Source organism: Physeter macrocephalus, chromosome 16, assembly GCF_002837175.3.
Source record: "Physeter macrocephalus isolate SW-GA chromosome 16, ASM283717v5, whole genome shotgun sequence".
NCBI classification, from domain to species: domain Eukaryota; kingdom Metazoa; phylum Chordata; class Mammalia; order Artiodactyla; family Physeteridae; genus Physeter; species Physeter macrocephalus.
In genome coordinates, this window is record NC_041229.1 from 33,347,786 (window position 1) to 33,374,190 (window position 26,405).

The window sequence follows — 26,405 nt, forward strand, 5'->3', positions numbered from 1 at the left end:
CATAATAGTAAAGTTTACAAATGTTAGAAAAAAGAACTTGTATAGTGTAAATGTAACCACATAATCATAAACTTTATAGGAGCAACTTTAGATGAATATATGAAAATCTTATCAGCCATGAGAATAATTGATCCAAAAATTCTAAAACAGATCAAGGATATTTATCTATGTTATTCACAAGATGATATAATTTAACATTAAACTGATTGAGAAAGAAGGGGATTTACAGTGTTATCTCCCTAAATAGTTGTAGATATGCTCTAGGTTTGTTACTATATGTTGGGAGATAATGTGGTATTGGAGTTCAGAATTCATTTGAATAATAACTCTTCCATACCACAATTGTTTAAATTTGAAAAAGTTTTTCATCTTTCTGAATTTGTGTCTTTTTTTGTCAAAAACAAAACCCCAAACGAAAACAAAACCAATTCCTGCATCATAGGATATTTGTGGGAAGTAAAAGAAATGATGCTTGAAAACTTTAGCATGTTTCCAGCTACTTAGTAGGCATTCAGTGGATGAGAACTATTAACTTTGCTTTTTATTATTACTCATACCTGCTTCAAGTGCTTTCTCGGTGATGACATTTGCCATCATGGCTGTCTTAGGTCAGGGTTTCAGAGAAACAGACTCTGAGATGGAGACTCCACTGGGGAATGCCATTGGGATCAGCATGTATGGGGAACATGAAGGAAGCAGAATTGAGCAGAGGGGGAGTTTAACTGTGATGCAGTCATGACAAAAGCCTCAGTTTATCCCACAGGGAGTTCTGTAGCTGAGAGACCCTTCAGAGCTGTCCTGCTTTAAGGCAAGAGACTCAGCCTTCTTAACCATCCCTATGCATTCATCACTCTTACCCTTGGTTATGGGCTGGAAGGTGGGGCATAACTTGGGACAGAAAACACTCTTTGGCTGAGAGCCATTCCCAGACAGTGACTCAGCTTAGAGCCATCAGCTGACAATACTTTCTATGGCTTAGGGAAAGAGTGCCTCAGCCTTGAAAGGGGAATCTGGGCAACACTCCATAGCATCTACTACAATGGCCTCTGGTATCCTCAGGGAAATTGACATGATTAGTTATCCTTCCTAAGATGACTCATTTTAACAGGCCCATGAATCAATGTGAATGATGAATGGGGGAGGAGTACAAGAAAACAAGGAGAGAGGTATTTTTAAAAATTACCAATATTTGAATAGTGGCCTCTTAAGAAAGAAATAAAAGCAAACAAGGATTATGTACAAAATTAGAATATTGAGAAAAGATGAGTATTAGGCTCTGAAGATAATTTAGCAACTCATTTCAGTAACTTGAACATTTGATACTTTATTTACTAATTCATTTATTCATTCTAAACTGTTTAGTACATACATAATTTATAAAGATTTTGCTGTTGCATAAAAATAAGTCCCTGTCAGATTGGGATGTGGAAGGAGGTATGGAGTCAAACTCCATTGATTATTCTTCAATGTACAATTCCAGGGTAATTAATAGAAATTTAGAGTAATAATGAATAAATACAATGAAAATTCTGAACTGAAACTCAAAATATTTGGAGGGTTATTTTGCATGAAAATTTATATTAGAAGTTTGTTACACATATTAGAAAGACTAATAAGTTTAAGCAAGTAATTGACTGTTGAAAATGACTTAGAATTAGGTAAGAACTTGGTTTAATAAACATCACTGGAAAAAATCAGATAGGCTTCATGGTCAAGGCTAAAAACAATAACAATGGTTGCAAAAACTTACTGGGGCTTACCAGTGGTCACATTACCAAAGACAGAAGCACTTCATTCAGCATTAAATATTTCTTTGATTGGATTTGAGTTAATATATGCATGAAATGGGAAAATAATTTTGGAGAAAAACAAAACTTCCAAAAGGGAAAAAAATATGGAGTCCTAGACATATAAGCACTTAATTTCTGGAGTTAGTGAGCTAAAAGCATATTTAATATCTGGAGTTTACAATCTAGGAAAGCAAATTCTGTTAAGAGATAAAGAAGTGTTTTCTATTTCTTACTGCCCACTTTTCCCCATCCAATAACCTGGAAGATCTCACCTGGCTCTGATGACAAACTCTGGGAGGTATGGTACTTTTTCCTCTCAGAGGTCACAGAACACAGGCTATTGATCTAATTTTTCTCAGCATGGCCAATACTAAAATTGCCTTTCTCTTCAAGAAGCTCTATTTTCCCTGTCTCTCTTTCAAAAAAAAAAACACAAACCCAAAACAAAAAGTAAACCTGAAGTTCTGCACTAAAGCACATTGCAGAGAAACTAGTAACTTTTATATTACCCATAATGCTATGTAAATGTATCATAAAGATAAAAACAGCTGTCAAAAGTGGAGCCTCTAAATGAACAAAAAAGCTCTATATGGTCACCATAATACCATACCCAGAAGGTTTGTTTTGGTGGACTACCTTTAAATGAACAAAGTGAAGCTTGTGACTTAGATGGCTAAAACTGTCTTTTAATATGTGTGACTTTGGAAGTATTACCTGACTGGACTACATCTGATAAACTACAAAAAGTCATGAGGCGCACTTCAAATTTTGCTTTGTGGGGCCAGATGACAGTTCGAATAAAAATGGAGGTGGATAATCAATATGGCATTACCACCAGCTGTGATCATGATGGGGTATCATGGTCAACAGATTACTCAGGTGAAAAGCCCAAGAGTTAAGGAAGAGTCTCTCAATAATAGGCTGCCTTCGATGTCATCTAAGGCAGTCATCTTCTATTCAGTTCCAAACTGGGCTAAAGTGAATGTCCAATTTTGCATAAAAAATAAATGAAATAAACTATTCTGCAATATAATTTAGCAGAATTTTATGCAGTAGTTAATTAATTATGTTAAAACATGAAATAATGCAGTAGTGGGCTAAGCTGAGAAAATGCTTTTACAGTTTTAATTTTTATTGTTTATTTTTTTCTTCAACAAATATTGACAGAGTGGTTGTTGTATGGACATACAAAGTGATCAAAAATAAAACAGGGGCTTCCCTGGTGGTGCAGTGGTTGAGAGTCCGCCTGCCGATGCAGGGGACACGGGTTCCTGCCCCAGTCCGGGAAGATCTCACATGCCACGGAGCGGCTGGGCCCGTGAGCCATGGCCACTGAGCCTGCGCGTCCAGAGCCTGTGCTCCGCAACGGGAGAGGCCACAACAGTGAGAGGCCCGCGTACCACAAAAATAAATAAATAAATAAAACAGAATATTAGCCTTTGCTTTGGGGGACCCCATAGTTTAGCTTATGTCATTAATACATGAAATGTCACAGAATCACAAGTTTTAATGGCATATTTTGGTCATGTTCATGTGACTGCATGAAACATACACATACTAAGAAGATGTGTATTCTCTTCTGCCATGGGAACTGTTACTACTTTGAGAAGAGAGTAGATGGAGGCACATTCTCTAACACAGACAAGCAGGGAGCATGGATGTGGTACACTTTCTGGAATGATCGGAAAATTCTTGGACCTTTGAGTGTAACCTCTCTTTAGCTCCCAAGCTTTGGTTGGTTATTACTGCATTCTGTCCTATTAAAGTGACAATGTAATTTCTTTTGTTAAGCTAGGTGAGTGACTAGGAGAAAACTGTTATAAAGCTATTATATGCAGTCAAAAGATTACAGCAGAGTTCTGTACAGAAACTTGGTGAATTACCAGGATTCAGAGCAAGACAAAGATCCAGGAGGCAAGAAATTGAGTGATGAGGAAGGACAAGCCCTTTGCCAGACAGGGAGGGGTAGGACTCAGAGTCCAGGAGGCCATACTACTTGGAAGTATGACTATTACTAGTGAGCAGAATGAGACAAAGAGAACTTGTGACTTTGGTAGAACTGTTGATTCTCTGCCTTTCATACATTTTCTGATTAGTTATGAAGTGTCTCCAAGACTTACACCTGCTAATATGATGAAGAAGATGGTGCAGCGGATGGTCTCAAAGTCCTAAGAGCTTTGTGCCTCAGTAAACCCTGGCAGTATGTCCAGTGATTTCATTTATTTTTACAACATTAACTTTTATCCATCGGGAAAGAGAACGGTACCAGTTGAGCACTTGCTGTCTTCTACTCTGACACTTTTACTCCTTAAGAAATAGTGGTTAATTCCTAAGAAGGCAAACTAGGAACAGAAGTAACCATGATAAGAAGACTGACATAGGCTATGACTTTCAACTAATAAAAAATCTTACAGTATTAAGGAGTTTATATTCTGGCCCCTTCACCCACCTAATACTCCACACAAATCAGGGCTATGAATCAGGCATGTCCCCTTATGATTCCTATGCTTAGTATACAGATTGTCATAATTACTCCAACTTTCTAATTTTCTGACTTTCAGATCTGGTTGATAATGGAATGGACTATGTCAGAGGAGTGAGTTCCTCATCACTAAAAGGATTACAGTGGACACTCATACTGATGGAGAATCCATGTACCAATCTAGGACTAACTCAATAATCTCCAGGATCCCTCGTAACCCTGAGATACAATATCTTTTCTGATCTAAGGTTGACTTTCTCTTTTTTCTTTTCCTATCCTAATGCTACTCATCCTCTGAGGTCTAGGTCAGGTGGCACCTTCTTCCCAAATAATATTACTTTATATGATTGTTATGAGGAATTGATGAGCTATTGTATGTGTGTATATATACTTATATATATAAATATATATATAAAAGCTGAGTGCTTGGCATATAGCAGGTGCTAAATTAACTCCTTTCTTCACTTTTCTCCACAGTGATAAAAAAAATTCACATTAATCTCTTTCTTTTCTGGTCTCCAACAGTATTTGGCTCTAATAAAAAATTAGTAATTCTTTTTATGGTCATATTTTTCTTGAATTACTTTATGTTCTATGCCATCTTTACATTTATTGAAGAGCAGACCAAATCTCCCTTTTATTTTTATTTCCCACAGTTTATAGACAAGGGCTGAACACATAATGGTCAATGAATGTGGAGAGGGTAAGCTTTATAAAGGAGAATCAACATAACGTAGTTTAAAAATCACAGTGTATTTAATATTGTTACCCCAATTTAGAATTCATGTGGCCTGGAAAAGTCTTATGCTTCTGTTTCCTCATTTAAAACTGGAGTGAAACATCCCTACTCTGCTTTCCTGAGTGTATTGTTATAACCAGATAATTGAGTAAGTATGAAGGACCATCAAATAGTGCACTTTGATTTGGTTGCCCATTTAGTTGCAATTTATCACATTTCGAGAGCTCACAATGGAAAGGGCAATTCTTCTTTTGCCAACCTTTCTGATTACAAATGTTTGGCTTTTTTCTCTGCTCCAAAAGGAACAAATTACAGGCTTCCATGATATTCAGTGTAACTGATCTTTATGCGTTTTAGGGATTAAAACTAGCTTACATCTTGAATGAATAATTAGGGATTTCAAGTCTCTGGAGAACAATGGATCACCATAGTCCTCCATTAAGACTGTGGCTTTGGAGTCACACGGCCATGTTCAGGTGCTGTTCAGACATCCTGAGAGTATTAAGAGGTTCTCAGAGACCTCTGACCAACATAAAAAATTGTGTCAAAACACAATTGAGTCAAAGAATGATTGCAAATGATTATTTGAAAACAGGTTGGTTATTTAAGGCTGAAGCTTTTAATGGTAGATTCCTCATTGTAACCTCTGCTTAACCTGCCTGGAATGAATGTAAAGTCTGCCTGATGTTCAACCCTTGCTCCACACAGCTGTCAGAATTATCTTCTTAAAGAACAAATCTGAGTCACATGGCTCCCGGTTGCATTCCAAATAAAACCCAAATTCCATGGCTCAGAAATCAGTGCCTTTAACAATGAGGCCTCTGCTGCTCTCCTTTAAATGTATTCAACAAATAGTGACTTATTCTCTACTATGTGTCTTCACTATGCCATCAGGGCTACAGGTTCCTCACTGTTCCTGAGACGTGCTCTAAACTCTCTGCCTTGTCTTTGCTTCACCTGCTCGCTCTGTCTGATATGCATTTTCTCCTCCTAGCCACCTGGCAAAATCCTACCAATCCAGGTCCAGTTCAAATACCAAATTCTTCTGCCAGCTGTATGTAGAGTTCTCTGGTGATAGCACTGTGATAGCAGATTACTAGCCCACCCTGCTGTCTGTCTCCTTAATCTGTGCTCGCTTAGGGGTGAAAGGCCATGTATTTTAACTTGGATCCTGCACAGCCCTTTGCTTGTACAACTGAATCTAAATTAAATCTTAAGAATAACCTCACTAATTTGCCACCTTCAGTTAACTCATATCATTGCCGAAAAAGGGATTTGTGTGAATTGGATCTAATGTTTACAGACTTATTGATTGTTTGGAGCCTTTGAACAGTGGCTTCAGTAATGGATTCACTTCAAAAATCAGTCAAATTGCTAGGTTTGTAAAACGTGGCCTAAGTCAAGAGGCAAGAGAAATAGAAGAATTTTCATTATAGATTTCAAAGCAATAGCTATTATTTTTTTAATCTGATGTGATTATATGTTTATTTATTCACTCTCTTGCAGTCCAAAAGCACTGTTTTATTTAAAACATAAATATACCTTGTCTATAATGTTATAAAAGTTACACATAAAATTTTTCCTAAAGCTTCATCTGTAAACCAATGGCTCTGTATAAAAGATATCACTATAACTAGTTGAAAAGTAGAGAACTTCATTAAGCTATATTTTGGCACTACAAGACAGAAAGTATCAACACAATTGGTATCTTTTTGTTTCTGTTTTTTTCAGATATTTGGTTGATTCATTTGACACTATGCAGTGTTAATATGCTTGAAATATAGACCCCCCTTTCTCTTCTGATTCACCCCCATTCAATCACCCACTGGTGGTTTAGGGCCAGGTCAGTTAACCTAAAGAGTACTTCAGTCAAAGGCACACTCTATTCCTGCTTAAGTCCCGAATCCTGCTGGGATTTCTTACTCTGTTGGAACAGCCTAGACCCCTAAGGTCTCTTCAATGGCTCTCCTTTGAAACTCAAAGCAAACCATAGATCACCCCACTAGGCTCTCTTCTGAGCCCTGGCCTACCCTCTTATTCCCAGAGTCTTCAATTGGCCTCTCAAACAGAAAGTATCCACATGACCAGAGGCCTTCCCAAATCTCACTTCTTTATAACACTTTCACCCCTCCTTCTAAAACATGTTATTTCTCAGACATATTATATTTCACAAGGTGAAAGGCAGGATGGGGATAGAATGTTTTCCTTTTTTTTCTCTGACTTTTTCAAGTCACCAAATGGGATTCTCTCCCATGTATGTCCTTGAAGCCAGCCAGGACCCAATCAGTGTTTGAGGTAATTGGGGTAGAGGAAATAGACAATTTCTTCTACACTTTGCAGTTTTGAAGCTTCCAAATATTTTAAGTACAAACATATTTCTATTAATTTTTAAAAATAAGCTAAAGTTGTATATCCTACATAACCTTAAGCTAAATATTTTTCTCACTTCTCAATATATTAATTTGCTTTATTTTTCTATTCTGGAGTTTATTATCACTGTCTACAAACTGAGCTTAATTTATTATGGCTTGTAGCAATATAGGTTTGCATGGAGTAAGGAGTCAATTTTGTAATTCTCAAGGGCAGGAACAGCATATGTGTAAAGAGAGATACAGCAGGTATTATTAACTACCAACCTTATGAAAAGGATTAAAGGTATTTATTGATACAAATGAATGGACATGAAACTAAAGTGGTAACATATAAGAGACAAAAACAAGAATTCATATAATTTATCAGACCATTAATTTCTCTACTGATATTTTAAAATAAAGAGGGAGCCTGCTTCTATGAAGAAAAAACAAAATTTAGTTTAGACATATTTTTTCTTTATATTTCTGATCACTCAAAATGAATGTTTACAGGTAATCCTAAGAAGAAATATTTTTGATGGTATTTTTTTTTTGTTTTCAAATGTAATATTTTTGTGTCATATTTTTCTGGTTTTGTTTTATGACATTCATAGCATAAAATTTGTTCAAAATTTGAAGCTGTGATTGACCCAAGGTAAATAAAAAAGAAAAATTGCAAATTTGAGGAAAATGAGTTTAACATGATCTAAATATTTTGTATATAACATAACCATTGACAATTAAAATTGATTTATTAAATGAGATGTGAATAATGCAGTTGGGTAATTTTTTCTTATTTATACAGTCTCTCTGATTAACTGCAAAGTAAATCAGGATGAAAGGAATAATTTAGAAGGAAATGTTTACTTTAAGTTACATTGGCAAATGCAGCAAAGAAAATTCATTCTTACTATTCTGCTAATACAAATTTATCAAATTCTAGAGTAAGAAGGGGTCTTAGAAATTATCTGGTCCAACTCCCTCACTTTAGTGCTCTATGAGATTAATGCCAAGGCAAATCAAGTGACTGGCTTTTTGTTACACAGCTGATTAAGGACTGAGCTGGGTCTTGACCCAGAAAATTCCTTACTTTGGGTCTAGGACTTTTTCCACTGTATCACATTACCTTTAAAATAAAATTCGATTCAAGCCAAGTTTTATATGTTTGGTCTCATTACAGCTGTGGTCTACCAGTGCTTCCCAAAATGTTTACAGAAGAATAAACTGATGTTAATAAGTATGTGGCCGCATTTTAAATTGTATTTGTAAGCATAGTTTGTATTTGGATCCACCTCTTTAACCAATATACAAGAGATACTTCAGCCAAAATCATTCTCTGCCACCCGAGTTCCATTGCCCTTGTCTCTCTCCATCATTATGTTACTCTTTTATGGTTTAAAAAAGCCAGTGGGGGAAAAGTTCATTTTTCTACTTCTCTGTTAAGACACTGTGATCATACTATAGAATTTGGTTCAAAAGATTTCTTACTTCATTTAGTTGATTGTCACATAGATATATAAAAGAAGATATTACAAGGAAAGATTTGACAGATGAGAAATGAGCATGTCTGTGAATGTTTGTCTAAGGCTAATGTGCATTTCTGACTTTGGATTGCATGTTTAAGCTCTATAGCCTGTGAGAGATTAAAGAATCTCCAAGAATTGCTATCTCTTCAGGAGTAGGACAGGCAGGCTTATTTCATTTATTTATTGTATCGTAATTGCTAAGAATGATTTAAATAACACTTTTATGTTTATGTAGCCATGTAACTTTTGAGAAGTAAGGTGTAAATATTGACAATACTAATCAAATAGAAAAAAATGGCAGATCTGCATAATCAAGTATTCCCAATTTCTTACTGGGGGAGTTTAAAATAAGTATTACTTTCAGTTTGACATAACATAAAATAATGAAATAAAATAATTGTTTGAATCAATTTGAACTTTGTCCTACTTTTTCTTTAACATTTCACAGATAAGAAAGTTTTTACATTTGAGTCTAAATTTCTAAAAGTATTATTACTCAAAGAATAAAATTTTATTAACTTACGGCCCTGATGCTTTCAAAATGTCCACCTTCTTTCTCAAAATCGATAGGCTGTCCTTTCAGTGTCCAGTAAAAAGTGACATCCAAACTAGCATCATGAATTGCTTTGCAGTTAAGGACGACGCTTTCTCCCACTGTTAACTCTGTTCTTTTAGGAGTAAGTTCGATTCTTGTAGGTTCTATAGAAATAAAAATATGTTAATTAGCATAACGTATAGTTTTCACCTTCATTCTGTATTTTAAATAATAGAGAAAAAATTAAACAAGGAATCTATGTAATATAGTTGCTCCAGATACATATCTTTTAGTAAACTATTATTAATTGAAATATTACCATTTTGTATGTTAGGGCATTTTTACTAGGCATTTGTAGGGAACAGATTATTTAAAAGTCCCTATTCCTGTTAAGAAGTCAGTTTGGATAAAAAAGAGGAAAGACTACATAACTAGAAAGAGCATTTGGTGCTCTGGAAGGAGGAGCATTAGAAAAAAGAAGCTGTAGCCTCCCTGTCCACCTTCAAGGATCATCAAGTATAAATAAAAGAATTTTTACAATAAGAAATGCTTCACATCTAGGGAGGAAAAATTCAAGTAAGTTCACTTTAAAGGTTATACGGAGCACCTCCCTTCAAATTACTATCTTAAAGGAGATAAAAACTATACTACTGCTACTATACCAGCTTGTATTTGCTTTATAGTTTACAAAACCTTGTAAGTAGAGGAGTAGAAGAGGCACCTCTGGCTGATTATAAAATATCCCCTTTAATAGACTGTGGATGCTTTAATTGAGATCTAAAAAAAGGCAAAATATTGAATAGAAATGTTGTTTGAGAAAAAATGTTTACATTAACTATTTAATGATTCAGTTAAATTTTTAAAAAATAGATACATTTTTACTGGGTTTAGAGCAACTTTAAACCAATAAAGGCTAATACTAGCTGTACATCTAAGGGTTAGTTAAGCTAATGATCAAACAACTGCAATATGATTTTTTTTTGAATAAAGTAGGGAGATGATGGAGACAGGATTTTGATACTTTCTTTTTTCCTAATTAGGTTCGTGATTGTAGATACCTCAAGAAGCCTGACACAGATGAAAAATTATCCTAATTTTCCTATTTCAGCTCTACTGTTTGCAATAGCATAGTCTGATGAAGGACCATTGTTAACCACTGATAAGATCCTTTAATATGCAGCATCCTTCAAAGCAGTCTCAGAAAGACAGATACCAGGAAAGGAATGCCACTGTAAATATTAACATTCTGGAAGTCAAATATTCTGTGTGGCATTCTAAATTCTGGCTTCATCAGAGAAGACAGATCATCACAGCATACTGCAGTTTAAACTTTTTGAGAATTGGAATGTTCTGAGTAACTAAATATTCCACTTAACTCGTGATTAACAGAGAACATTTTTGTTATTATTAAATTTAAAAAGTCTGTGGATCCAGCATTTCCTCACTATGAAAAACGTTGTTTAGCACACACAAGGAATGAGACTCGGACTGGAAGACTGACTTGGATTCCAGTAATGTATGCTATGAGTGAAGACATTTGTAAAATTATGTTCCTTCCTTCCCTGGATGTTTGCCTCTTTTCTAAAATATCAGAGTGCTGGCTATTTTAATTACATTTCTCTTTCTAAAGAAAGGGGAAAATGAACATTACTATATTTTTTGTGGCCAAAGTATGATTCATTACCTACTACATGCACAAATGGAAAAAATTAGTGATATACTTCATCTTGAAAAGTATTCCTTTACCAAATGAAGAGAATGTCTAAGATAGGAGATTTTCTTAGTACTAAACAATGACAGGTAGTCTCAAAAGAAGGTTCTAGACTTGGAATCTAGTTCACTTTAGAACTAGAAAACTAACAGAAACATTTAAGCAGTAATATTTATAATACTAAAAAATTACAGTGTATGAAAATTCCATTGATGCAGAAATCAAAGTGTAGCTCTGGTGTCAGTTCATCTGATGTATATTTCAACACCACATGTTCACGTCCTCCTGCGACTCTTTTTTTTGCCCCAAATCCCCAGTTGAAGTGGTAACAAAGGAATACTACTGATTGATGCTAAAATTAATCTTGATTCAGGAAAATATTTTTATACTGTTGGCATACTTTTAAATTTTGAGACATCGACTAAAACTTCAGAAAGCTTTCTTTATCCTCCCACATATTTTGTTCATAGCATAATATTTAAATTTCTACCAACAAGGTGTTCCTTTCTTCATAGTCCCCTAAATAATGGAAAGGGACAATTCGACTGTGTTAGTTCTTTGTGTACAATATATTTCTTGAACAGGAACATGCACACACATACGTGCAAATACACATATATGCACGTTATATTTATTCACTTTCTGATAAGGCCATGAAACTATGCTTATAAAACATTTAGCCACATTTTCTTACCTTTCACAGAAACGGAAGCTATGATTTCAGCAGAACCAAAGACATTTTCCCCTTGGCAAACGTACTTTCCCTCATCTGATTTGGAAGCATTTAGGATCCGTAGACTCCCGTCTGGAAGAATAGCTATTCTGAAAATTATTAAAAAGGTTTTTTTTTTCCTGTTTTACTGCAAATCAACTAAGTGGTAAGAAACTCTCATGAAGTCTGAAACCACTTCCAAGTAATAATAAATAAGGTAAAGGATCACTGTGAAAATATGCAGTCATAGTAGAAATGTTTTGCCCTTCAAGAAATTATGCAATAAACCCACATAATACCTTCTTATATTTAAAAGGGTTAGGGAGTTACAGGTTATTTTTCTTTTGACAACTTTATGACAGTTCCTTTTAAAACTTGTGGAAAAAAAGGTGACCCTGAATTTGGTTATACTTATACTATAACTTATACTATAGTGTCACCAGCGTTATTTTAATATTAAGCTTGAGGTATTTCACCTCAAACCAAGAATGACCTCAAAAATCAAACATATAAAGAAACAGCAAATAAACATAGAGGAGGACAAGTACAAACATAAAATTAATTGTATACAGCCTCGAGATGATTTATGGTGGTTTCTCTGCAGTGCAACCCGTGTAGCAAGGACGTGACAGACCTGATACCTGAAACCTGGGCTGCTCGCACTGCACTTTTCAAACATAAAAACGTGACATCTGAGTTTGCATTTGGGCTCTTTCAAGACCTTTATCAAAACTGGATCTTGAGTCTTATATGAAGGTGAGAAATTAAAGCATTCTTAAAAATTTTTAGAAGTTCTGTGAAAATGAGGTTGGCATTCAGGATTACCATATTCTCCTGTGTATTCATCACTCCAGGAATATAAGGATATCAAACTTAATTAGAATTTTTGTCCTTTTCTCCCTCTTATGCTCCTGAAGTATAACCTATTATTTCACCAGTGCATCGACCTACTGAAGCAACCCGAGACATAACAGAAATGGCTGTTGTGATTTTATTTGATATGCCACTAGAATTTAGACTGACTTCTTTTACGCGGGCCTATCACTGTTGTGGCCTCTCCCGTTGCAGAGCACAGGCTCCGGACGCGCAGGCTCAGCGGCCATGGCTCACGGGCCCAGCCGCTCCGCGGCATGTGGGACCTTCCCAGACCGGGGCACGAACCCGCGTCCCCTGCATCGGCAGGCGGACTCCCAACCACTGCGCGACCAGGGAAGCCCAAGACTGACTTCTTTTAGGAAAGACGAAGTAACAGTCTGTGCTACTTTTGGTAGAAAACCAAAGCTCTCAGTGAACTTAAAATCCTAAAATTGGATCCTCCTAGCACTGAAAAGAATAGTTTATTGCAGGGCAACATGATAGCATTAAACTATTTAAGATACAAGAATGATGGCTAAATCAGTTTATCAACATCCTTTATGTTATTTTAAAATATGTATTCAGTTTTGCCAATCAGTCAAGAACTGATGGTTATGGACAGCATTGAACTTTTAACAATTGGATTAGATTCTAGGCTGCTGAATATTGCTTATTCATTTACACTTACATATTATTATCCATAAAGAGACCAGTTTAAAAACATCATACTGTTTTCAATATGGATCAAATTTGATTTACAATGTATGAGAAGGGAGCCAAATTTAGAAGCAAGCCAAACTAGGAATAGAGGATTTGACTGTAATTTATGTCTAGTAAGGATATTAATGAGACATTTGGAAAACACAGTGGTCTCTAAAGTTATATAATCCATTTAAGATGCTCAATGAAAAATTCTGTTTGTTATTTAGATAGCGCTATTTCTATAAAAATAGAATATATGTACTTATTCCATTTCAATCACAAAGATACACATGCTACAAAAAGATTTATTTGAAAGCAAAGATTATACTTTTTACAAACAAATAAGCCTTCTCTTGTGAGAATGACACACTTTATTGAAATATAGTTAAATTACTACAGTTTGTGTAGATTGTTAATATTGTGAAAATGTCTACATTTTACCGACTGGTGTAAATTCTAATCTAGCAGGTGAGAAGTTTGGCTTAAAAAGTCACCCTCTTTAAAGAAATAAATGTATCTTAGATATTGGTAGTATTTTAGCTCTTAATTTAAGTCCTTCCTCACTGACAGGAGGCAATATATTACAAAGATAGTTTATGAACACTCCTGTACTTTAGGTCACTGACCCACTTGGAGGATGAAGAATTTTGAATACCATGATATTTTTACCTGTGAAGTGACAGTGTCATTTAACCAAAAGCCTGTCTACTGATTCAAGTTGCAAATCCTTATCAGATAAGCTCTTTTTTTAATTTAGAAAAGAAAAAAATAGAATAGACAATGAATGTAATTTATATTATAACATCTGGCTATTGCAAACAAATACTGAGATAATTGAATACTGAGTTAATATTTCTTTGCAATTTCCAGCTTCTTTGTCTTCTGCCCTATGCTATTACCATGTGACTCCTACATTTGGAATCTTCAGATTTGTAGATTAATTCTTCTGAGACATCCTTGAACTTGGAATGGGGTAATAAGGGAGTGGTAAGGTGAAGGTCTGTTGTGGACAGGGAAAAATTTTAGAAATGCAAACCAGCATTCTAGCACTTAGTATCAAGGCACATTTACTCTCTTCTGGTCTCTAAATTTCTCCACAAGTTTCTGCCTAGACCTGGAGATGTCTTGGTTCTCATCTTGCACTTAGTTACTGGATCTTTGCCTTGGTAACTTGCCCAGTACCACAATCTACCTAGTATACCATTGTGCTTACCCTATCTTGCAAGGATTCATTGCTAACTTCCTGATGCCTATCTTGATCTCCAAATTTCAGGATCATTTTCTGGACTCTGCATTTCCATGTTTGGCTTACCTGTAAGATAGTACAACCTATTTTAGACCCTTCCAAGTGCTTGTCTGGGAGTACCACCTATACACCTGCTGCCATATTATTTAGAGATCATGCTTTGACTTCCAGATTAGATTTTTTTCTGGTACCCTATCATAACGGATATTATATCATGGAATCATTAATCACTAATTGAGACTGTGTGCTTTAAAGTCAGAGAGGGTTGCGATCAAATCACTGCCATTGACGAGTACTTGTGTGATCTTAAAATTACTCAGTCTCTTTCCTTATATGTAAAACTGTCATAATTATATCTAACTAGTTCTTTAACAGTATTAACTGTTAAAGAATATGTAAATTATTTAAATTTAATTTAAATATATGTAAATTATTATATTTTTGTGGCGTGTGTAGACATTAATTGAAAATTTACTCAAAATTTTAAATAAAATTTGTGACAAATTTTAAAAAAGAAAAAGTAGAGAGTGCCAGGGAAAGTTCTTACTATGAAAGCCTTAACTATTTAGGATGTTTGATTAATCTTTTCTGAGGGAAGTATTGCAGTGGGAACTGAAGGATGAAAGAGAGCTAACTAGGCAAAGTGTGGGAAAGCAGAGGGAATGACATTTGCAAGCCTCCAGATGGGAAAAACCACAAGACCTTGAAGAATGAAATGGCCAATTATGATGGCATATAAAAAGCGGGAGCAGAGAGTGGCTCAAGGTGAGACTGGAGAGGCAGACAGGGAGTAAGATCATGCAGGACCTCGCATACTATGAAAAATATCTGATATTTATTTTAGGTCAATGAGAAGCTGCCAATTTTTTTAACAGCTTTACTGATGTATAATAGGCATATAATAAGCTCACATGTTTAAAGTGTATAACTTTGAAAAGTTCTCACGTATAGATATACAGTCATGAAACCATTAATTAGCATCGTCGAGATCATCAACATATATGTCACCCTCAAAGCTTCCCTGTGTTCCTTTGTATTCTCTCCCCCCAGCCCCTTCTCATACCACACTTATTACTGGACTACTATTGATCTGCTTTCTATCACTAGAGTAAGTTTTCACTTTTACACAATTTTATATAAATAAACTCTTAACATTATGTACTCCTTTTGTTTAATTTCACTCAGCATAATTAAGTTGAAATTAAATTGAGTGTCATCCTTGTTACAATGATCAAGAATCCAATCCTCTTCATCACTGAGCAGTATTCCACTGTGTGTAGATGGCACAACTTGCATATCCTTTACCTTTTGGTGGATGCTTGTGTTATTTTCAGCTTGTGGATATTATAAATAAAGCTGCTATGAAGGTTTGTATATATGTATTTTATGAATATTTGCTTTATTTCTTTTGGATAAATACTTAGAACTGTAATGACAAGATTTTATATTTAACTTTTTAAGAAGCTGCCATACTGTTTCCACATGGTTGTGCCACTTTACATTCCCAGCATCCCAGTGTGAGAGTTCTTGCAACACTTGATATGGTCAATCTTTTTAATTTTAGTGATTACAATAAGCAGATACTAGAATCTTGTTGTTATAAGTTCTATTTCCCTAATGACTGCTGATGTTGAACATCTTTATATTTGCTTACTTTCCATCTGTATATCTTCCTGGGTGAAGAGAGTGTGAGAATATTTTACCATTTTTATGGAGTTGTTATTGAGGTTTGAGAGTTCTTTTTATATTCTATATAGAACTCCTTTTACAGGTATCAGAATGGCAAATATTTTTTACCAGTTTATGGCAGGTCTTAGCATTTTTCCAACAGCAGAAGTTCTTGGTTGATGAAGCCCAATCTATTTTATGCTTTGAGCTTTTGTTGTTGTACTAAGCAATAGGTTAGGTCTGTTACCTAACCTAAGGTCACAAAGTTTTTCTGTTTTCTTTTTGATGTTCTATAGTTTTAATTTTTATGTTTATGTCTATGATTCATTTTGAGTTACATTTTGTTCATGCTATGAGGTAGGAATCTAACTATTAATTAACTTATTTATTTAGTATATGGTTATCCAGTTGTTCTGTGCCACCATTTGGAAAAGACTATCTTCTCTCTATTGTCAAAAGTTAATTGGCATTCATGTCCTGGCTATTGTAAATAGTGCTGCAATGAACATTGGGGTGCATGTATCTTTTTTAATTATGGTTTTCTCTGGGTATATGCCCAGTAGTGGGATTGCTGGGTCATATGGTAGTTCTATTTTTAGATTTTTAAGGAACCTCCATACTGTTTTCCAAAGTGGCTGTATCAATTTACATTCCCACCAACAGTGTTAAGACGGTTCCCTTTTCTCCACACCCTGTCCAGCATTTATTGTTTGTAGATTTTTTAATGATGGCCATTCTGACCAGTGTGAGGTGAAACCTCATTGTAGTTCTGATTTGCATTCTCATTCTCTAATAATTAGTGATGTTGAGCATCTAAACGTCCATCAACAGAGGAATGGATAAAGAAGATGTGGTACATATATACAATATTTACTCAGCCATAAAAAGGAACAAAACTGGGTCATTTGTAGAGATGTGGATGGACCTAGAGACTTTCATACAGAGTGAAGTAAGTCAGAAAGAGAAAAACAAATATTGTATATTAACACATATGTGTGCAATCTAGAAAAATGGTATAGATGATTTTGTTTGCAAAGCAGAAACAGAGACACAGACATAAAGAACAAACATATGGATACCAAGGGGGAATGAGGGTGAGATGAACTGGGAGACTGGTATTGACATATATACACTACTATGCATAAAACAGATAACTACTGAGAACCTATTGTATAGCACAGGGAACTCTACTGGATGCTCTATTGTGAACTAAATGGGAAGGAAATCCAAAAAAGAGGGAATATATGTATATGTATGGCTGGTTCACTTTGCTGTACAGCAGAAACTGACAAAACAGTGTGAAGCAACTATACTCCAATAAAAACAAAATCAATTAGCTGTACATTACAGAGAAAAAACATGCATTAGGTAAACCTCTTTCCATTATGAGTTATGGTGTTGCTGACCATGAGTTCAATGTTAATAAATCAACATTATATATTATATCAGATGTCTTTAAACAGACATGCATAAGACAAGGCTATGTATTGACCAGTTGTCCACAGGTGATCAGAGGCTTGCAGGAACCTAACCCCATTTTTCCCCCATGAAAAAGGGTTCAGTATTTGCTAATTCAGTGTATGTGATTAATTTATAGAACATAGATACACAGAAAAATGAGAATTGACTGTATTTACCTATGAAGTGATGGAGTGATCTGGGGTTTGCTTAAAAATAATTCACGGAGGCACAGGGAATTAGGTTGGGGCATAGATGAAACACATTGAAGAGTCGAAAATTGGTGAAGCTGCAAATAGTTGCTCATTAAACTATTTTCTGTATTTTTGTAAATGTTTGACATTTCCTTAATAAAAAGTTGCTTGCAAAATCCCCGCCCAAATGATAAATCAATTAGCATTATATGTGTAGGTCAACAACTACTTAACTCTCTCTGCTATCTCATTGATCTACTGTCTTGATTACTGTAGCAATATGATCTGTCTTGAAGTCATGTAAGTTAATTCTTTCTACTTTGCTCTTCTTTTTCAGAGCTGTTTTGGCTATATTCTTTGCATTTCCATATGAATTTTGCAATTAGCTTGTCAATTTTGAAAAAGCCTACTGAGATTTTGATTGGAATTTCAGTGCATCTTTAGCTCAATTTCCACAAAAAAATTAACTTGTTAACAATATGCCTTTACAGTACATGAGCATGACATATCTCCATTTATTTAGGTCATTTAAAATTTCTCTAAGAAATATTTTGTAGTTATCAGTCTACAGGTCTTAGATATCTTTTGTCAGATTTATCCTTTTTTTGATGCTATAGTAATTTTGAAAAATTAATTAATGCATTTATTTATATGAAATATTTTGAGGTAATTATAGAGAAACATGTAGTTTTAAGAAGTTATACACACAGAGATGGGCACGGAGCTGCTGAAGAGACAGGAGACTTTTTCTTGCCTCTTTGTTTTCTGGTGCGCGAGGAGAGGGGTTTAAGCGTGCCGCTTAAAGAGGCTCCAGAAACGGGTGAGAGGCTGTCAGCGCGGACACCAGAGACGGGCATGGGACGCTAGAGCTGCTGCTGCCGCCACCAAGGGGCCTGTGTGCAAGCACAGGTCACTCTCCACACCTCCCCGCCCAGGAGCCTGTGCAGCCTGCCACTGCCGGGGTCCGGGATCCAGGGACAGCTTCCCCGGGAGAACGTGCGGTGCGCCTCGGGCTGGTGCAACGTCACGCTGGCCTCTGCCGCTGCAGGCTCGCCCTGCATCCGTGCCCCTCCCTCCCCCTGACCTGAGCCAGAGCCCCCGAATCAGCTGCTCCTTTAACCCCGTCCTGTCTGAGCGAAGAGCAGATGCCCTCAGACAACCTACGCGCAGAGCCGGGTCCAAGTCCAAAGCTGAACCCCAGGAGCTGTGCGAACAAAGAGGAGAGGGGGAGGTCTCTCCCAGCAACCTCAGAAGCAGTGGATTAAAGCTCCACAATCAACCTGAAGTACCCTGCATCTGTGGAATACCTGAATAGACAGCAAATCATCCCAAGTTGAGGAGGTGGACTTTGGGAGCAAGATATATTATTTTTTTTCCTCTTTTTCTCTTTTTGTGAGTGTGTATGTGTGTGCTGCTGTGTGAGATTTTGTCTGTATAGCTTTGCTTTCACCATTTGTCACAGGGTTCTGACTGACACTTTTTTTTAATATAAAATTTTTCTTCTTAATAATTATTTTTTATTTTAATAAATTTATTTTATCATTTACTTTATCTTCTTCCTTTCTTTCTTCCTTCTTTCCTTCCCCCCTTTCTTCCTCCCTTCCTTCCTCCCTTCCTTCCTTCATTTCTTCCTTCCTTCCTTTCTTTCTTCCACCCTCCCTTCCTTCTTTCCTTCCTTCCGTCCTTCCTTTCCTTCTTTCCTTTCTATATTTTCTCCCTTTTATTTTGAGTGATGTGGATGAAAGGCTCTTGGCGCTCCAGCCAGGCATCAGGGCTGTGTCTCTGAGGTGGGAGAACCAACTTCAGGACACTGGTCCACAAGAGAACTCCCAGCTCCATGCAATATCAATCGGTGAAAATCTCCCAGAGATCTCCATCTCAACACCAAGACCCAGCTTCACTTAACGACCAGCAAAGTACAGTGCTGGACACCCTATGCCCAACAGATAACAAGACAGCACTACAGCCCCATCCATTAGCAGGGAGGCTGCCTAAAATCATAATAAGGCTACCAACATCCCAAAACACACCATCAGATGTGGACCTGCCCACCAAAAAGACAAGATCCAGCCTCATCAACCAGAACATAGGCACTAGTCCTCCCAAGCAGGAAACCTACTCAACCCACTGAACCAACCTTAGCCACTGGGGACAGTCACAAAAAACAACAGGAACTATGAACCTGCAGCCTGCAAAAAGGAGAGCCCAAACATAGTAAACAAAATGGAAAGACAGAAAAACACACAGCAGATGAAGGAGCAAGGTAAAAACCCACCAGATCTAACAAATGAAGAGGAAATAGGCAGTCTACCTGAAAAATAATTCAGAATAATGATAGTAAAGATGATCCAAAAGCTTGGAAATAGAATAGACAAATTGCAAGAAAAATTTAACAAGGACCTAGAAGAAATAAAGAGGAAGCAAGCAACGATGAGCAACACGATAAATGAAATTAAAAATACTCTAGATGGGATCAATAGCAGAATAACTGAGGCAGAAGGACGGATAGGTGACCTGGAAGATAAAATAGTGGAAATAACTACTGCAGAGCAGAATTAAAAAAAAAAGAATGAAAAGAACTGAGGACAGTATCACAGACCACTGGGACAACCTTAAACACACCAATATTCGAATTATAGGGGTCCCAGAAGAAGAAGAGAAAAAGAAAAGGACTGAGAAAATATTTGAAGAGATTATAGTTGAAAACTTCCCTAATATAGGAAAGGAAATAGTCAATCAAGTCCAGGAAGCACAGAGAGTCCCATACAGGATAAATCCAAGGAGAAACACGCCAAGACACATATTAATCAAACTGTCAAAAATTAAATACAAAGAAAACATATTAAAAGCAGTGGGAAAAACAACAAATAACACACAAGGAAATCCCCATAAGGTTAACATCTGATCTTTCAGCAGAAACTCTGCAAGCCAGAAGGGAGTGGCAGGACATTTTTAAAGTGATGAAGGAAAAAACCTACAACCAAGATTACCCTACCCAGCAAGGATCTCATTCAGATTTGTTGGAGAAATTAAAACCTTTACAGACAAGCAAAAGCTGAGAGAGTTCAGCAACACCAAACAAGATTTACAACAAATGCTAAAGGAACTTCTCTAAGCAAGAAATACAAGAGAAGGAAAAGACCTACAAGAGCAAAGTCAATACAATTAAGTAAATGGTAATAGGAACATACATATCGATAATTACCTTAAAGGTAAATGGATTAAATGCTCCCACCAAAAGACACAGACTTGCTGAATGGATACAAAAACAAAACCCATATAGATGCTGTCTACAAGAGACCCACTTCAGACCTAGGGACACATCCAGACTGAAAGTGAGGGGATGGAAAAAGATATTCCAGGCAAATGGAAATCAGAAGAAAGCTGGAGTATCAATTCTCATATCAGACAAAATAGACTTTAAAATAAAAACTATTACAAGGGATAAAGAAGGACACTACATAGTGATCAAGGGATCGATCCATGAAGAAGATATAACAATTGTAAATATTTATGCACCCAACATAGGAGCACCTCAATACATAAGGCAAATACTAACAGCCATAAAAGGGGAAATCGACAGTAACACAATCATAGTAGGGGACTTTAACACCCCACTTTCACCAATGGACAGATCATCCAAAATGAAAATAAATAAGGAAACACAAGCTTTAAATGATACATTACACAAGATGGACTTAATTGATATTTATAGGACATTCCATCCAAAAACAACAGAATACACATTTTTCTCAAGTGCTCATGGAACATTCTCCAGGATAGATCATATATTGGGTCACAAATCTAGCCTTGGCAAATTTAAGAAAATTGAAATCATACCAAGTATCTTTTCTGACCACAACGCTATGAGACTAGATATCAATTACAGGAAAAGATCTATAAAAAATACAAACACATGGAGGCTAAACAATACACTACTTAATAACGAAGTGATCACTGAAGAAATCAAAGAGGAAATCAAAAAATACTTAGAAACAAATGAAAATGGAGACACGATGACCCAAAACCTATGGGATGCAGCAAAAGCAATTCTAAGAAGGAAGTTTATAGCAGTACAATCCTACGTTACGAAACAGGAAACATCTCGAATAAACAACCTAACATTGCACCTAAAGCAATTAGAGAAAAAAGAACAAAAAAAACCCAAATTTAGCAGAAGGAAAGAAATCATAAAGATCAGATCAGAAATAAATGAAAAAGAAATGAAGGAAACAATAGCAAAGATCAATAAAACTAAAAGCTGGTTCTTTGAGAAGATAAATAAAATTGATAAACCATTAGCCAGACTCATCAAGAATAAAAGGGAGAAGACTCAAATCAATAGAATTAGAAATGAAAAAGGAGATGTAACAACTGACACTGCAGAAATACAAAAGATTATTAGAGATTACTACAAGCAACTGTATGCCAATAAAATGGACAACCTGGAAGAAATGGACAAATTCTTAGAAATGCACAACCTGCGGAGACTGAACCAGGAAGAAATAGAAAATTTGTACAGAGCAATCACAAGCACTGAAATTGAAATTGTGATTAAAAATCTTTCAACAAACAAAAGCTCAGGACCAGATGGCTTCACAGGCAAAATCTATCAAACATTTAGAGAAGAGCTAATACCTCTCCTTCTCAAACTCTTCGAAAATATAGCAGAGGGAGGAACACTCCCAAACTCATTCTACGAGGCCACCATCAACCTATCTCTGGGCTTTCTATCCTGTTCCATTGATCTATATTTCTGTTTTTGTGCCAGTACCATACTGTCTTGATTACTGATAGTATACATAGAGAATCCTAAGGATGCTACCAGGAAACTACTAGAGCTAATCAATGAATTTGGTAAAGTAGCAGGATACAAAATTAATGCACAGAAATCTCTGGCATTCTTATACACTAATGATGAAAAATCTGAGAGTGAAATTAAGAAAACACTCCCATTTACCATTGCAACAAAAAGAATAAAATATCTAGGAATAAACCTACCTAAGGAGACAAAAGACTTGTATGCAGAAAACTATAAGACACTGATGAAAGAAATTAAAGATGATACAAATAGGTGGAGAAATATACCATGTTCTTGGATTGGAAGAATCAACATTGTGAAACTGTCTCTACTACCCAAAGCAATCTACAGATTCAATGCAATCCCTATCAAACTACCACTGGCATTTTTTACAGAACTAGAACAAAAAATTTCACAATTTCTATGGAAACACAAAAGACCCTGAATAGCCAAATCAATCTTGAGAACAAAAAATTGAGCTGGAGGACTCAGGCTCCCTGGCTTCAGACTATACTACAAAGCTACAGTAATCAAGACAATATGGTACTGGCACAAAACCAGAAATATAGATCAATGGAACAGGATAGAAAGCCCAGAGATAAACCCACACACATAGGGTCACCTTATCTTTGATAAAGGAGGGAAGAATATACAGTGGAAAGAAGACAGCATCTTCAATAAGTGGTGCTGGGAAAACTGGACAAGTACATGTAAAAGTATGAAATTAGAACACTACCTAACACCATACACAAAAATAAACTCAAAATGGTTTAAAGACCTACATGTAAGGCCAGACACTATCAAACTCTTAGAGGAACACATAGGCAGAACACTCTATGACATAAATCACAGCAAGATCCTTTTTGACCCATCTCCTAGAGAAATGGAAATAAAAACAAAAATAAACAGATGGGACTTAATGAAACTTAAAAGCTTTTGCACAGCAAAGGATACCATAAACAAAACCAAAAGACAACCCTCAGAATGGGAGAAAATATTTGCAAATGAAGCAACTGACAAAAGATTAATATCCAAAATTTATAAGCAACTCATGCAGCTGAATAACAAAAAAACAAACAACCCAATCCAAAAATGGGCATAAGAACTCAATAGACATTTCTCCAAAGAAGATATACAGATTGCCACAAACACATGAAAGAATGCTCAACATCATTAATCTTTAGAGAAATGCAAATCAAAACTACAATGAGATATCATCTCACACTGGTCAGAATGGCCATCATCAAAAACTCTAGAAACAATAAATGCTGGAGAGGATGTGGAGAAAAGGGAACACTCTTGCACTGCTGGTGGGAATGTAAATCGATACAGCCACTATGGAGAACAGTATGGAGGTTCCTTAAAAAACTACAAATAGAACTACCATACGACCCCGCAATCTGACTACTGGGCATATACCCTGAGAAAACCATAATTCAAAAAGTTTCATGTACCAAAATATTCGTTGCAGCTCTATTTACAATAGCCAGGACATGGAAGCAACCTAAGTGTCCATCAACAGATGAATGGATAAAGAAGATGTGGCACATATATACAATGGAATATTACTCAGCCATAAAAAGAAATGAAACTGAGTTATTTGTAATGAGGTGGATAGACCTGGAGTCTGTCATACAGAGTGAAGTAAGTCAGAAGGAGAAAAACAAATACCATATGCTAACAAATATATATGGAATCTAAAAAAAAATGTCATGAAGAGACTAGGGGTAGGATGGGAATAAAACATAGACCTACTAGACTATGGACTTGAGGATATGGGGAGGGGGAAGGGTAAGCTGTGATCAAGTGAGAGAGTGGCATGGACATATAAAATAAAGAAGAAGTAATACACAGAGGAATAGAGGACATGGTTAAAAATCTTGGGGCTCACATCTTGGGGCCCAACCTGGATGTATTGACTCAAGTCTGGGAGTGGATTTCAGGAATCTGCATTTCAGCAAGCTCTTCAGCACACCAGAGACCTTAAAGGTGGCAGAAGAGTAAGACGTGGAGATCGCCTTCCTTCCCACAAATACATCAAATATACATCTATAGAATACCTACTGAACACTGGCAGAAGACCTCAGACTTCCGAAAAATCAAGAAACTACCCATGTGTCTGGCCGTGTGGCTGACAGGGTCTTCGTGCTCCAACAAAGTGTCAGGCCTGAGTCTCTGAGGTGGGAGAGCCGAGTTCAGGACATTGGTCCACAAGACACCTCCCGGCCGCACGTAATATCATATGGTGAAAGTTCTCCCAGAGATCCCCATATCAATGCTAAGGCCCAGCTCCACTCAACGACCAGCAAGCTCCAGTGCTGGACACCTTATGCCAAAGAACTAGCAAGACAGGAACACAAACCCACCCTTAGCCGAGAGGCTGCCTAAAATCATAAGAAGTTCACAGACACCACAAAACACACCACCAGACGTGGTCCTGCCCACCAGAAGGACAAGATACAGCCTCATCCACCAGAACACAGGCACCAGCCCCCTTCAACAGGAAGCCTACACAACCCACTGAACCAACTTTAGCCACTGCGGGAAGACACCAAAAACAATGGGAATCGCGAACCTGCAGCCTGCAAAAAGGAGACCCCAAACACAGTAAGTTAAGCAAAATGAGAAGACAGAGAAATAAACAGCAGATGAAGGAGGAAGGTAAAAACCCTCCAGACCAAACAAATGAAGAGGAAATAGGCAGTCTACCTAAAAAAGAATTCAGAGTAATGATAGTAAAGATGATCCAAAATCTTAGAAATAGAATGGAAAAACTATAAGAAACATTTAACAAGGAACTAGAAGAACTAAAGAGCAAATAAACAATGAAGAACAGCACAATAAATGAAATTAAAAATTCTCTAGAAGGAATCAATAGCAGAATAACTGAGGCAGAAGAATGGATAAGTGACCTGGAAGATAAAATAGTGGAAATAACTACTGCAGAGTAGAATAAAGAAAAAAGAATGAAAAGTATTGAGGACAGTATCAGAGACTTCTGGGACAACATTAAAAGCACCAACACTCAAATTATAGGGATCTCAGAAGAAGAAGAGATAAAGAAAGGGACTGAGAAAATATTTGAAGAGATTATAGTTGAAAATTTCCATAATACGGGAAAGGAAATAGTCAAGTCTAGGAAGCACAGAGAGTCCCATACAGGATAAATCCAAGGAGAAATACACCAAGACATATATTAATCAAACTATCAAAAATTAAATACAAAGAAAAAATATTAAAAGCAGCAAGGGAAAAGCAACAAACAACATACAAGGGAATCCCCATACGTTTAATAGCTGATCTTTCAACAGAAACTCTGCAAGCCAGAAGGGAGTGACAGGACATATTTAAAATGATAAAAGGGAAAAACCTAGAACCAAGATTACTCTACCCAGCAAGGATATCATTCAGATTCAACGGAGAAATTAAAACCTTAACAGACAAGCAAAAGCTAAGAGAATTCAGCACCACCAAACCAGCTTTACAACAAATGCTAAAGGAATTTCTCTAGGCAGAAAACACAAGAGAAGGAAAAGCCTTACAATAACAAACCCCAAACAATTAAGAAAATGGTAATAGGAACATACATATCAATAACTACCTTAAATGTAAATGGATTAAATGCTCCAACCAAA

At 36.3% G+C, this 26,405-nt stretch overlaps 1 protein-coding gene across 1 annotated transcript in view; it reads right to left on the minus strand.

Annotated features, from left to right (window-relative positions):
* CNTN5 (contactin 5) overlaps positions 1-26,405 on the minus strand; it is a 1,454,884-nt gene that overhangs the window by 180,023 nt on the left and 1,248,456 nt on the right. The window contains exons 14-15 of the mRNA XM_055091393.1: positions 11,829-11,956; positions 9,412-9,587 (exon numbers count right to left, since the gene is read on the minus strand). Coding sequence (XP_054947368.1) covers positions 9,412-9,587; positions 11,829-11,956 — 304 coding nt within the window. The remainder of the gene's footprint in view (positions 1-9,411; positions 9,588-11,828; positions 11,957-26,405) is intronic.